General features: G+C 39.3%; 1 protein-coding gene across 8 annotated transcripts in view; it reads left to right on the plus strand.

The window, feature by feature from the left end:
• Nucleotides 1-14,677, plus strand: part of HYCC1 (hyccin PI4KA lipid kinase complex subunit 1) — a 47,151-nt gene that overhangs the window by 13,150 nt on the left and 19,324 nt on the right. For 7 of the 8 annotated variants that reach the window (XM_065832491.2, XM_071805042.1, XM_071805041.1 and 4 more), the window contains 2 exons: nt 10,215-10,293; nt 11,033-11,134. In XM_065832491.2, the coding sequence (XP_065688563.1) occupies nt 10,243-10,293; nt 11,033-11,134 (153 nt within the window). In that variant the 5' untranslated portion in view covers nt 10,215-10,242. Of the gene's footprint in view, nt 1-8,789; nt 8,838-10,214; nt 10,294-11,032; nt 11,135-14,677 lie in introns of those variants that run through there. The other variant, XM_071805043.1, reaches the window with a different exon arrangement.

Here is a 14,677-nt window from a genome sequence, read left to right on the forward strand (position 1 = left end):
CTGCTCAAGACATTTTAGAAAGCATTAATGTATTGGGTCATGTGTGCCCCTATGACTATTTGCCAGCATTGTAAATGGCATTATGATCTCAACTGTAGGTGTTTGTGTTTTTCGTTTTGGTTTGTTTGTTTGTTTTTCTGTTGGCAGAATTGCAAGGTTGTAGAAGGTTGAGTTATAGTTTGATAAGCCACATATTTCTGTGTAGGTTTCTGGGCTGCAAAGCATCTGTACTCTATGGTGCTGGATCCTTTGCAGAAGAGACAACTTATTTAAGACAGTTATTTATAGTTTCTATACAGTCTAGGTAATGTATGCTTGCTTTCTTTAGAGTAACTTTGGTTTTTACTTATTTGCTGGCATCAAAACTGAATTGAAGTCTGTCGTCCATTTGTGGCTGAATATTATTAGCCCTATTATTTTAAAACTTTTTAACAGTTGTCACTCAGGAGGACTTTTTCATTTCATGTGCAGATCTCTCTCACTTGTCATATTCCAAGTGTAAACTGTTCAAGAAGCATATGTGCACAATCCCAGGAAGTCTCGTTTAAATATATGTCATGGAAAAGTCCATTGACCTCTGACTCTTGGAGGCTGATGTTCCACATTGTGATCCAAAGTGTAAGCTGCAAATAAGGTGGTTGTTTCTGGCAGCAATGGGGTGGGGTGGGGGAGAATTAGCAAAACTGAAAAACGCCCTTGGCAAGATGGAATTCAAATTGACTGCATTTTCAGTTCCTAAGGTACAGTAACCTTTACAGACCGCTGGGAACAAACATGTTTAAAACCATTATCTTTGTGTAGGTTCACTGCTGTATTGTGAAGAAAACTGCAGTAATGACCATACCAAAGCAGACCAGAATTTCTGAAACCTCATTGTCTAACAGTGGTTGTTAATAGAAGCCTAGAAAGGAACTGATAGGGGAAGCTCCAAGAGTGTTCTGGGGGAGCAACTTCTGGCTTTAACTTTCTGAGCTGGAAGAAGTGCTTACACATATATATATATAGGGGCTGTGGATGAATTCTTCCATGAATGTATGTAGGCTTCTTTTTACTGTGCTTTTAGGTAAAACTGACATACTTGGACTTGGGACTCAATGCCTACTATGCATTGCTTTTGCTAACTCTTTCTCTTTGTTTTGAACCTCTCACCTATAGTTTCAGCTAATGCCTGTTAGTTCTCTTTTAGAAAGTGCTGAACAGCCATCTCTTGTCATTTTAGAAATTTGCTTGAGCCTCAGTCAGTGATGCTTGGTGTACTGTAGCTATCTTGTTGACACTGCCTGATTTTACACTGAAGATAGCAATTATCAGAGTATTTTGATACTGAGTCTTTGAGCACTGCTTGCATTGTGTATTTGAATAGAGCATGTGACTGTTTCAGGCTTAACACAATGGGGGTTTTGTTTCTTTGTGCGAGTTTGAAAAATGTCAAGAAGTCAGACCTGAGCTTTGTGGTTTCTGAAACTTGCCAGAACCTGTGGTTTTTGGAGTCCACAGTAGCATTGGTTTCTTTTTCTCAAGAGACTTCGAATGATTTGCTACCCATTACTGCACCTACAGATATCTGTTTGAACAGGTTAGCTTGACCATATTCAAAATTGTGTAGTAAATGAACAGGTCACTGTATCACTTGAGTGAGTTGTGCATTAACATCAGGAAAATACATTCTCTTCTTCGTCAATTTATTCAAGAATATACTTGCCGAGTGCTGTTGACTGTTCTGAGGCTTACCAAAGATTGTGTCGTTGTCTCTGAAACAAGTTGGGAGAGAAAAGGTTTCAGCAATGTAAATTTCAAGTATAGACTCTAGTCCTTAAGTGGAATTGATGCATGACATAGAGATGATTAAAAAGTTTTTAATACTACTTGTACCACTTCAAAGGGTAAGGAAAGTTGAGTCCTAATTGGCCCTTCCCTACTTTATGTATACAAACTACTATAGAATACAAGATCAATGTATACCAGAGACTTGATCTCTTGTAGGTCTAATACATCCTAACACAATGCCCATAAATTTACTTTGTTCGTCTTCTGGGATGAGTTGACAGGTTTGGCTGATAGTTGATAAAAATTTTAATTTTCTGCTCTGTGTTTCCCTTAGGCTAAAAAAAAATTGTTCTTAGCAAATAGTACAAACTTCCAAGCAGATACTTTTCAGATTAGGTAAGGACACAGTATATGTTTCCATCCTCTTCAAGCAAATCCCAGGGGACGGGACTTGAGCGATATTTGGCTCCTGGTTTTGTTTTTTCCAGCTCTGTAACTTCCACTAGCAAATGTGTAATGCTGTGTTTCCAGAAGGTCAGTTCTGCAGAACTCAAGAGTTCATTCTGTGTCCAAGTCCAGCCTCCTTGTACTTAATCCAGATTTCATTTACACACATGTGTTTTGTGGATAAATTCTAGAAAGGCTGGGTAGCTTTAAAGAATAGGAAAGCCACCTATTGTGAGAATTTCTTTTTAAAGAACAACCTGTGCGTGTGTTCTCTGCAATTTCATTCAAGGCTATGATCTGATATTATTGTATTAAAAATGTCTACAGTGACAGGTATGAAAAACTGAAGCCATTTAAGTAGGTAGATCCATTAGTGAGTTTACCAGAGAATACATCTTAATTCTTCTTGACCTGCCCTCCACCAGCTCATTGCATAGCAACTTTTTCTCCCCCCTCCATTAAAACCAGTAAGTTCAGTAAGGTCCTGTTGTATTTGTACTGTAATGGAAAACAGAACAGTCTTTGTAGAGATGTTGTACAAATCTCTTCCAAACGAGACTTGCTTTTGTCAGATAAACTTGCTTGATATCTTATTCCAGTTGTACTAGTCATCTTGAAACAAAGCAAAAGTTGATATCTCCTATGTAATGAGAGTTTTATGATAGTATTAGAATAGAGTAAGATCAATTTACAGCTCTCAGAGGCTGCTTATTACTTGGAAACAGATCCAGAGAACAGTCTTACCTCAAGCTATATCAAAATGGATTGCAGACTTTGAGTGGAATGTAAGTCTTATTTTCTCTTGTTGCTATTAGATCTCAAGTTGCATATGTCCTAGCATTCCAATGTTAGAGATTAGTAAGGGCTCTATGGCTTTATGTGTGCTTACTTTAAATAGATGTTCTACTGGGAAAGCTAATTTGTTAATTATTGTTTAGTATAAATCCTGTTTCTTGCTGCTAATCCAAGCTGAGAGTCTTGTGGAAAATACTCCGAAGTGCTCTTAACTCACAGGGCATAAACACACAGGTAAATTTGCCATGGGTTAGCTGGGCTGCAGTAGATATGCATGCTTTCATCAGGTGGCAAATGTGAAGTAATGTGGTAGGATCTGCAATGAAGGAGTGTCGCCTAAAGTTGCTTTATTTCATGTTCAACAGAGATGAGGCAACCTGACTATTACTGAGATCCATCACAATTAATTTTGTGGTGTAATTTGAATCTTTGGCGCTTTGTCCTCTTTCCTGCAACTGTCTTCCATCAGGACATCCAAATGACTCTGCTTCTTAATTTCACAGAACAGGGAGTGGGCTTGATCCTTATGAGAGAATGGTTGGGGTTGAGAGGGACCTCTGGAGATGACCTAGTCCAACCCACCTGTTATAGCAGGTTCACCTAGAGTTGAATTTTTGTTGAAATGAGGAGCATGCTGACACTGGAAGCTGCTTGTCAGGTTTAGTTCAAGTATTGTTTGATTTGTGGGGACAAAAGCAACTAGCAACTCATTTTTAAAGAAATTCTCAAACTTCACTCATCTGAACTCTTTCCAGGGACTCAAGAGCAAGAGACCAAGGAAAAAAGTCTATTCAAAGGGAGTTACATGCTGATATACTTTAAAATAAGTCTTTATTTTTTGGGGGAAATGCTGTGTAGTGCTTGCTGTATTGTTTGAATTTTCATTACAGTTTTGGTATTTATAAAGTACATACTTAATAAAATTTTACAGCTTTTTTTTCAAAGTAGCATACACTTACTTTATCCGCTTTGTGTTGCTTTAATTCCATTGTAACTGGGGCATCTAATGCTTACAGTGGCCTATATCTTGCAGTTGAATCCATTCAAACGGAGCTATAATTAAGGCATTCTTTTTTAATCCTTTTGGGATTTTATTTTCTGTAAAAGGTTAACAAATGCTATGAATTAGGCCTTATTTTGATCCACTTTGTGTTAAAAAATCCATTTCAGAGTTACTTTTTGCAAACTTTCTATAGGCTTTAGAAGAAATTGTATTGTTAACTGAAATTTGTTAATTCTTTCTTTAGAACAGTCTTGGGTTTGCTGACTCTCTCCATACATTGTTGCAGACCAAGAATACATTATTTAGGTAGCAGGAAATGTGTCAATCCTCAGCAAAACAAGAAGTGTCTGCCTGTTTTAACAAATCCCACACACCTGATGTGTGGAATTGAGGTTCATTTCCTTCTAGGAAGAGATCAGTCTAACAGATAATCTTTGTCTTCAGGGAAAATAATTATAAAATTAGATTTCTTATTTGTGACACTCAAATGTGTATTGCTGTGGATGCATATGTGCTCGAGGTTAAACAGTGTATTCAGAAGGGTATATACATATTTTAATACTTCAAGGTAAAATAAGGACAGTCTATTTTCTGTGCTTCTCAACTGTCTTAACTCCCAGTGGAATGTCTCTGCTACTTTAAAAATCAAAGACCTGCTCAGCAAAAACTTCGTCCTGTTTCTTTTAGTTCAGCTTTTGGTAGATTTTGTTTCAAAAGTTCATGGTTTTGGGGAAAAAAAAATAAAGAGATACTTGTCTTCAAATATACTGTCATAAAAGTTTGAAGTTTTGTCCTTAGTCCAATGGATAATGCCAGTCAAGGATGCTCTTATTGTTCATACTGGTCAAATGAATCCTGTGTTCTCTGGGAACCTTTAATCTGAATATAATTCTTCATGGATCAGTAGAAATAGGTGAAAAAATGCATCTCTTTCATAAATGTGGTGTCAATTATGAACTGGAGTATCCAGGACTTCTCTGAACACTTTTAAATCAGGAGTTTCTTGCTTTAAACAGTCAATATTAGCACAGGCATTTGTGCTGTTAATGGGGCTCAGTAGGGAATGGTTACTATTGTCGGCTCTGCTAAAGCATGAGACATTGCTAAGGCCTTTGTCTGCCTTCACAGGAATGAAAGTAGGGCTAGTAGAGTGTGTGATTCTATAGGAACTGATGAAAGTTGTTGCTTCAATAATTCTAGCAGGACTAGCCTTTGTGTGGTTAGCACACAGTATTATAGAATAGTTTGGGTTGGAAGGGTCCTTAAAGATCATCTAGTTCCAACTCCCCTACCATGGACAGGGATACCTTCCACTAGACCAGGTTGCTCGAAGTGCCATCCAGCCTGGCCTTGAACACTTCCAGGTATGGGGCATCCACAGCTTCTCTGGGCAGCCTGTTCCAGTGCCTCATCACCCCAATGGTGAAGAATTTCTTTGTTATATCTGATCTAAATCCCATCCTCTTTCAGTTTAAAGCCATTACCCCATGTCTTATCACTACACGCCCTTGTAAAAAGTCCCTCTCTAGGTTTCTTGTAGGTCCCCTTTATGTTGGAAGGCTGCTATAAGGCCTCCCTGGAGCCTTTTCTTCTCCAGGCTGAACAACTCCAACTCTCTCAGCCTGTCATCATAGCAGAGGTGTTCCAGCCCTCTGATCATTTTTGTGGCCTCCTCTGGACTTGCTCCAGCAGGTCCATGTCCTTCTTATGTTGGGGGCCCCAGAGCTGAATGCTGCATTCCAGGTGGGGTCTCACAAGAGCAGAAGGGGAGAATCACCTCCCTTGACCTGCTGGTCACTCTTCTTTTGATGCAGCACAGGATACAGCTGGCTGTCTGGGCTGCAAGAACAGCATCATTAAAAGCCTCACTTCACGGCAGGGTTTGACACATGACCTATACCATACAGAGGCCACTAATCTGTATTGTCATCATCATACCTTTAGAAACCAGCAGTGCTTGTCAGAAAGGGTTGATATTTAGCTAGATGAGTTTCCTTCATTGCAGTCCTTCTCATTTCTTTGTAGATACACAAAGTGGATGAGGTTTGAATGGATTTCTGGAGATCATCAAGTTCAACCTTCTTTGCTCAAAGTAGTGAAAATTGGAATAAGTTGCTCAGAATCTTGTCCAACTGGGATTGAATATCTCCGAGGGTGGAGACTTCTCAACCATTCTGGGCAGTCAGTTGCAGTGTTCAATAGCTCTTACATGAAATGACATTTAAACCCTTTTTTACTGTATTTCAGTTTTTGCCTGTTGCCTTTTGTCCTGTCACAAGACATCCATGGAAAGAACCTGGCTCTGTCTTCTCTAGTCCTTCCCCTCATGTAATTATCTACATTCATAAAGTCCCTGTGAGCATTCTCTTCTCCAGGCTTAACAGTTCCAGCCTCTCCTCATGTAAGAGATGCTTCAGTTCATCCATCAGCTTTCTGTCCCTTTCCCAAACTCTCTCCAATATGTCCATGTGTCTGTTTTGCTGGGGAGCCCAGTGCTCCAAATGTGTGTCACCCTGGCTGAGTACAGGGAATGATCACCTCCCTTGACCTGGTGGTGATCTGGGGCCTGTTGGGCATCTTTGCTGCGAGGCTCTGTGTTGCTGTTTCATGTTCCCCTTGTTCATGAAGACCTCCAGGGCTTTTTCTGCAAAGCTGCTTTCCAGCCATCTGACCCCTGTGTGTGCTGGTGCCTGGGGGGTTTGTCCCCAGGGGTAGGGCTTGGTGTTGGCCTGTGAACTTCCTGAGATTCACATGTCGGCTCATGTCTTGTGCCTGTATCGACCTTTCCTCTTGGGTTTGTGTTATCTGCAAACGTGCTGAGGGTGAGCTCTGTCCCATCATCTGTCTTCATTAATGAAGATGTTAGATGTTCCTGGCCTGGGTATTGACCCCTGGCATACACCAGTAAGGCCAGGCTTTCCAGCTGGGCTTTGTGCCACTGGTCACAGCCCTTTGAGCCTGGAGACTGAGGCCATGTCCTGTGCTCAGAGGCCTGGGATTCCTGAGGGCTGCTCTTGCTGGTAAAGGCAGCACCTTGGCCTTTTCCATATCCCTTGTCAGCAGGTCCTCTGCCCCACCCAGCCATGGAGCCCTATTTTCCCCTACTCTTCCTGTTGCTGATGGTATTTTTGCAAAAGCCTGGGAACCATTTTTGAGTGGTGTTGATCCTCCTTCCTTTGATCCTTCTTCCTCTCGGAATCCTGTGCTCTGTTATGTGCAGCTATAGCTGCCCCGATCCTCACATCAGTGCCCAGTTTTCCATGTTTGTAATTACGATGTTTAGCAGAGTGCCAGCCCTTGTTGGCTCCTTAGTAACCACTCTCAGGAATTTAATATCAGTGCACTCCAAAAACCCTCAGGGTTGCTTGTTACCTGTTGTGTTGCCCTTCCAGGAGATATCAGGTTAATTCATGTTCTATGTGAGGACCAAGTGCCTGTAAACGTGAGGCTTCTTATGTGAATAAGGTCTTGCGTATTTTGTCTTCATCTGGTAATAAGTAGCAGGCACCTGTCAATGTCATCCATGTTGGTCTTGCCCTCTCATCTGTGACCCATAGGCTCTCAGCTGTTTCATCATCCATTGCAGGGTAGAGCTCAATCCCAGAGTGTCCTTACAGAGCCCATATCAAGCCATGGCAGTACTCTGGTTGTGTGAGCTATGCTGTGGTGTCTCGATGATACCATAGAGATTGCAGCCCTGCAATCACACTCAGACCACTAATTCCGCCTGCTTGGTCTCTGTGCTGCAGGTGCGTGGGTGTATGGGCACTTCACAGAGGCACCCGGTTGTGCTGATTTGCTAGAAACGGTAAGAGAGCTTCCTCCACCATGCTGTCCTGAAGCAGTGCTTTGTTTGCGTGCTTGCATTTGAGGGGGCGAGAAGGGGGGCTGGTTAGCTCCATTACCCTTTGGTTGCCAACCTGGTCTGTCACTTTCCTCATTTGTCTGTGCATTGTCATCTGCCTCCCCTGATGTTGCTGGTATCCTTCTCACAGAGCTGCCCCAATCTCTTCCTGCCAGGAGAAGCCTCTTAGTGGAGCTGTTACGTTTTACCGCCTAGGTGTTTACAGCTACTACTGCTCTTGTTCCCAGAAATTAAATCTAGCCCAGTGTGGCTCATATTTTCTTAGTCCTTCCTTGTTGCCCTTTCATCCTCAGAAAGCACTGGTCTTTTATGTGTTGTGCAGACTTGCCTATCTTCTTGTGGTTGTAAGAGTAGATTGACCTACCTGGTCCCCGTGGATTCACCTGACCAGGTCATTTATGTAATGATGATGCTAGTGAGGAGGTATGGAAATCTACAGCTGCTTACACTGTTATTGTATATCAAAATGATTCAAGAAGTTGCTGGACAGCCTGTTCAATTTTATCCCTTTTGCCATTCATGTCTGAATATTCATTTTCTCACAACCATAACCTATGCATTGAGAGATTTTTGTTGCTTTCTCTTTACTTAAAGTCTTACTTGAGTATTTTTTTTTTCTCCTTGCTTTGGAGGGTTATAGTGAGCTCTCACTGTTATCATATCTGCTTCTTCTCCTTTTAAACTTCTTTACATTCTTTGGATATATTCTACTACAGTCTGGATTTCAGAACAAAATATGTGTTATACAATTCAATTCTTCATTTCCTCTCTTTTCCTTGTTTGTCTTTTATCAACAAACCCATACTTTGGTATCAGTACTTCATAACTAATTTTAAACTGGCAAAACAAAACTTGATGGGATATCTCATGTAACTGAACATTTCACTGAGTAAGTGTTATTTTTCTCCTCAGATGAGTATTTAATCTTGTCATTGTTTGAAATCCATGGTCACAATTTGGGTAAGCTAATGTGTATTTTTGAATAGGGGTATATTAGAAGGGGGGTGGTCAGTAGGTCAAGAGAGGTTCTCCTCCTCCTCTACTCTGCCCTGGTGAGACCTCATCTGGAGTATTGTGTCCAGTTCTGGGCCCCTCAGTTCAAGAAGGACAGGGAAATGCTGGACAGAGTCCAGTGCAGGGCAACGAAGATGATTAAGGGAGTGGAGCATCTGCCATATGAGGAAAGGCTGAGGGAGCTGGGTCTCTGTAGCTTGGAGGAGACTAAAGGGTGACCTTATTAATGTTTATAGATATATAAAGGGTGAGTGTCATGAGGATGGAGCCAGGCTCTTCTCAATGACAACCAATGATAAGACAAGGGGCAATAGGTACAAACTGGAACACAGGAGGTTCCTTTTAAATTTGAGAAGAAACTTCTTCACAGTGAGGGTGGCAGAGCACTGGTACAGGCTGCTCAGGGAGGTTGTGGAGTCTCCTTCTCTGGAGACATTCAAAACCCACCTGGACACCTTCCTGTGTAACCTCATCTAGGTGTTCCTGCTCCGGCAGGGGGATTGGACTAGATGATCTTTTGAGGTCCCTTCCAATCCCTAAAATTCTGTGTTTCTGGGATAATTTACCTATGCCTAGGGAATCCCTCACAGCATACTATTTTAAATTTTAGTACTTTTGTATCTTAATGATATGGTGGTCTTTGTTTCAGAATAAGCTGTTCCAAAGGACAGTTGTTTTAAAATGTTTTCTCAAAAACTAAGAGAAATCAGAAATGAGTTTCAAAAGCCACTCTGCTTGTCTCATGTTCAAGTCTTAGTACTGATGAACTTACTGTGTCTGAGATTGTGCAGGACATTGGGCAGGGAGTCTGTCATAGGCTCCATGCTGAGGCAGCAGGCTTGTTGTCTTGCAGTTGCCACGGTGGGGGAGGATTGAAAGATTTTTCCATGAGCCTTTATTCAGTGACCTTTTCCAAGTTAGGAATAGCAGTTGACTAGAAAAAACCTGAACAGTCACTTCTTTTCAGGGAGTCCATACAGTTTTCTCTCGAGTTCTGTAAGCTGAAAAATAAATTGAAATTGAGAAGGTAATATTTTCTTTTTTCAAAATGCCATTTCTGCAAATCTTTGACTTATTGAGCTTCCCACGCAATACATGTTTGGAATTTATTAAACTGCTGTACGTGGAGACTCCTGTGCTGAATGCTTCCAGCAGCTTGCTCAAGTGAGGTAGAATTAAAGTTCAAAGTAATGTCAGTATGTGAAATGTTAACAAGTAAAAGCATGATAAGATTTTAACAAATATTCCCAGGAACTTAATTTTCATCATCTGCTTAATGCAGTGGTTACATAGTTTTCATAAACTGTTTACTTATTCTTTCAGGCTGAAGGTTTGGAGCGGATGTTGGAAGATGTTAGCTGTGGATACTGGGACTGTGGAGGAGTGGTTATCGGAGTTCAAGGTAATATACTGTCAGATATTTAGCCTGTGGTGTTTGAATCGCTGCTGGAGCACTGTGGAAGAGTACTCAAAAACTGTAGAAAGTGAAGAAAAATAGTAACCTTGGATTTTGCTGAGATAATGTGATATATACAAATGTCTGCTTGAAAGAATTTTTTTCCTTGTCCTCTTTGGGATTACATGCTTTCTGATACAGAGGATGAAAATGGGTATCATAGATGAATGGTCTTGTTGGTTGAAGTATGGACATGGCTATAGGTTTTGCTCCTTGTTTACTTAAATACACTGGGAACGTGTTTTCCTATCTGTATGATGGAGTATGATCTCCTTTGAAGGACTGTAGATAAGAACTCTTGTAAAAGCTGTGAATAGTGTAATAATTCTAAATGTACAGCTTCCAAAGGGTTGTTAAAAAGATTAGATTTTTACCCTCTTGATTACTGACAGAAAATCTGTTTAGAGGAGTGGTACCTGAAACTCTTAGTTTTTATCTATTTCCCATCCACTGTAATTACATTCTGTATTAAACTGTCTGCAGTGATAAAATGTAGTGTGTCTTCTGGCCATCTTGCTGTCCAGAAAACATGTTGATTTCCATAGTAAAGATTTCTTTGTGAAACAAGTTTTAGTTTACAGTAAACTGGTAAATAGTAATATATAATGGAAAACTGTTGAAATAACAGTTATATTTTTAATTATAGAAATGGCTTTTTTGAGTACATATAATATTTTTATTTCAGACACTACCAGAAGCATCCATATCCAGCTATGCTACAAACTTGAAAGACAAGAGTGCTTTGATTTCGTCTCTTTACAAAGTAATTCAGGAGCCACAGAGTGAAGTGAGTATATCGGATCTCTCAGACAAAATGTCTGACATAACACCTGCAGAACAAAATAAGACGTTGCTTGCTAGTTTATTGCGTTCTAACTACGTGAACTACAGAACTACATGAAGCGTCTCCCTCAGAATGTCTGCTCTTAGCAATGATGAACTACCATGGAAACAATTAATAAGTTTTATAACCTACTGATCATAGCTAAGCTTGTAGATCATTGGCTTCAGGACTTGAGTATGCAATTGAGAAATATGTTAAAGAATGGAAAAGATGTTTGAGACTGACAGAATTATTTTTTAATTCATTATCACTTGAGTGTGAATCTATAGCTGTCACAAGCTTGTCTGTTACAACTCAAGAGAACATATTAGATAGATTTGCAATACTTTAAAGTTATTGCTTAGAATTTATTTTTTTAGTTTTTGTTTTAGATACATGCAATATAAATATACACACTTATACAGTGGATGTACCCTTGCTGAAATGATGACAAAAAAAGAAAAACCTGGTGGAGGGGGCAGGTTTGTTCTGTACCTGTGCAAATAATGTTTCTGTACCACATAGCTGAACACTTCAAAACAAATTCAGTCGAGTTTGGAGCATACTGAGCTCTTTTTAGTTGTCGTGTTAACTGTATCATCTCATTTTCTAACATCCACCAAACTTTTGTGTATTGTTTTAAAATTGCACCAAGTCCTTAATTCCTTCTGTGAAAAGACCCAGCATAAGGAACCTTTCCAAAGCTTAAGGTGATACCAGTAGTGGTCAGAGGATAAAATACTTAGAGTATACACATTTTTAGAGAGAATGCTGATTGAGAAACTCCCAAGTTGTCCAGCAAAGAGGAAATGTAATTTTACTTTGCTGCTCAGAAAGGCATTCTGAGTCAGTCCAACTACTGAGTCAAGCCTGTCTGGTCTTCAGAATGTATGTCAACATGTAAACTAATCCGATGAGTCTCCTTGTTGATAGCCAAATTGATACTTTTGTATGTTCATTGATCTCTTACTGCTTTTGGCTGTCACTAGGTTTCTCAGGGAACTTAGTAGCAGGAACTTCTGCTTGAAAAGGTTGTTGGGATAATTCTGGGAGCAAGGTATTGAAGATTTCCCTGTTAGTGAGACTTTGATTCGAAATGAAAAGCCAGTGCTGACGTGGAGTGTGTGCTGCCTTGGGAGAACAGTCCCAAAATTGTTATTTGGACTGTCCTCCAAGTACCTGGCACTTTGTGGAAGGACTACTTGGAGCTTTCCATGTTGTAAAAATAGTTACAAACTAGCAGTTAAAAAGTCAAGTAACTTTTCAACTTTGAGATCTATTAGCTGCATTGTGTAATGACAACTTGCTTTACAGTGTAGGATATATGCTGTCCTTTCTTATGCATATAAAGCAAAGGAAAAGGATTAATGCGTGAACAGTACAAATACTGCTGAGACTAAAAACAGACAAACAACCCCATCTGTACACCTTTGAATCTATGTATTTCTAATATAATAATTATCTGTACCTTAACATCATGATTGATCTTGTTTTGGGGGATGGATGTGTTCTATTTTTAAACATTTGAAAAGTAACCATATGTATTTGCATCTGTGACTGCATTTTCCACTGGTTCATATTTGCTTTTCATATGGGTTTTTTTTTGTTTGTTTGCTTTGCCAAAAATTTAATAATAAATTTGTGAGATAAATGAGGCACTTGTTTGTTATAGCAAAGAAATACCCAATTTATAGTAGCTTTGTTAGTTACTTTTGAGGTTCCTAGGCCACTGATAGATGAAAAATGTCACTCAGTACAAGGAGAGTCTTCAGTAGACTGGAGGATTTAAGAACATTTGACTCATGTGTGCAATCGTAAAAAAAATAAATTCTGAAGTTTGTTTCTTCACAGATTCAAGAGGTTTTGCTTTCTACCTAAAGCACTGTTTCTGTCCTTGTAGATAGTAGCCATGCAGGCATTTGCATTAGGAAATAGAAAGTGTTTGGAGTGTCTAACACATTTGGATGCAGCTTAAAAGGAAGAGGGATGAAATTGCTTGAAATTTCTCCTGTTCCAGCATTAAATATTGTTTGTCTAGACACCATTTTAGAACTGGTATAGTGTAAAACAATATCTTGAAACAGCAACAATCATTAGTGCTTTTTGATATTAGGTTGTAGCATGTGGTGGCATTTTGAGGAAGAAAATCTGGTTTTGTACTGATTACGCATTTAAATGTGCTAATATGAAGCTGTCTCGACTGAGATAACGATGTGAACATGGATACCTGTCATAGCTATTTATGTGCCTTTTAAAGTTCAAGCACATCATTCTGAACTGATACTTCATTAAAGGGAGCATGCAAATTATGTGCAATATGTAAGCTGAAGATGGCAAGTACTTGTGCTTATGGTAAAGTTTTCTAGAATGATCTTCCATATTTTGCTCTTCAAATTGATGATGAGCTTAGCTTTGTGTGATTTATTTTTTGTGTTTACTGTAGATTTTTTCACAAGTCTTTTCCAAGCAGAAGCTCTATTTGTTAGAAGTCAGAAGTTTCTCTTCATATGAATGGATCAGATTGTCCCAAATTACTTGTTAAAAAGAACTAAAACCTGCTAAGATCCTTTGGGTTCGGAAGTTACTTTGCTGGGTAGGAAATTTTGACTCAACTTTGTTTATCTTCAGGAGGAAAAACTTGAGAAAGCAAGCAGATTTTTTTTCTGTCGTGCTCTTCTGATGCTGTTGCCTCCTTTGCTGCAGTAAAGAGAAGAAATATAGAAGAGGAGGTTTCTTAGCTTTGTCAAAGCTTGGTCTGTTAAAAAACTGAAAGTGTGACCCAGACAAATGGCCGAACAACTGAGCATTGTGGTTAAAATAAAATGGAAATTGCGATCTGCATGTTACTAGCAGTAAATTAGACATCTATATTCCAGTTTTTAAGGATTTTCAGAAAGGTGTTGAGTAATACTTTGCTTTCTGAACTGAAGTGCAGTCGCAATTTTAATGGTTATGGTATCTTTTCTCAGTGCAATCTTTAAAATGCATGTCTGGCTGGTTTGGACTCCATCATTTTAAGGTCGAAACTTTTGGGGATTTTGTGCAGGAGTACATTTCAGGTCTGTTACTAGCCTGAACATTCCTGGTTTTGAAATGAATTTAGAGTCTGTTTCTGTGAGTGATGTAGATGAACTGTTAGGATGTTAAATCTTGGAGGTAAGGAACCAGGTAGCAAAATTAGTCCTTTAGGTATGTTACCTCTGAATTCTGTCTTTCAGAGACTTGCAATTGAAGAATGTGTCATTTTGTGTAATGCTTTCTTAATATACTAGCTGGAGCTGATAAAATGAATCCTAAATAGCTGGAATCTCAGATTTCATTTCTAAAGTTTGCTAATATAAATGCATCAGCGGCCTTGATTCTTTTTCAGGGTGTAGTTTCTTAGATTATAGGGTCCTCCTATTTGTTATTATTTGCAAACAAATTATTTAGAAGGTTCAATTAAAAATCCCACTTTTTCCTTCCCCACCCCATTTTTTATTTTAGAATAAATTATTTTATAGTTCC

The sequence above is a fragment of the Patagioenas fasciata genome, chromosome 2 (assembly GCF_037038585.1).
Source record: "Patagioenas fasciata isolate bPatFas1 chromosome 2, bPatFas1.hap1, whole genome shotgun sequence".
Taxonomy (NCBI): Eukaryota; Metazoa; Chordata; class Aves; order Columbiformes; family Columbidae; genus Patagioenas; species Patagioenas fasciata.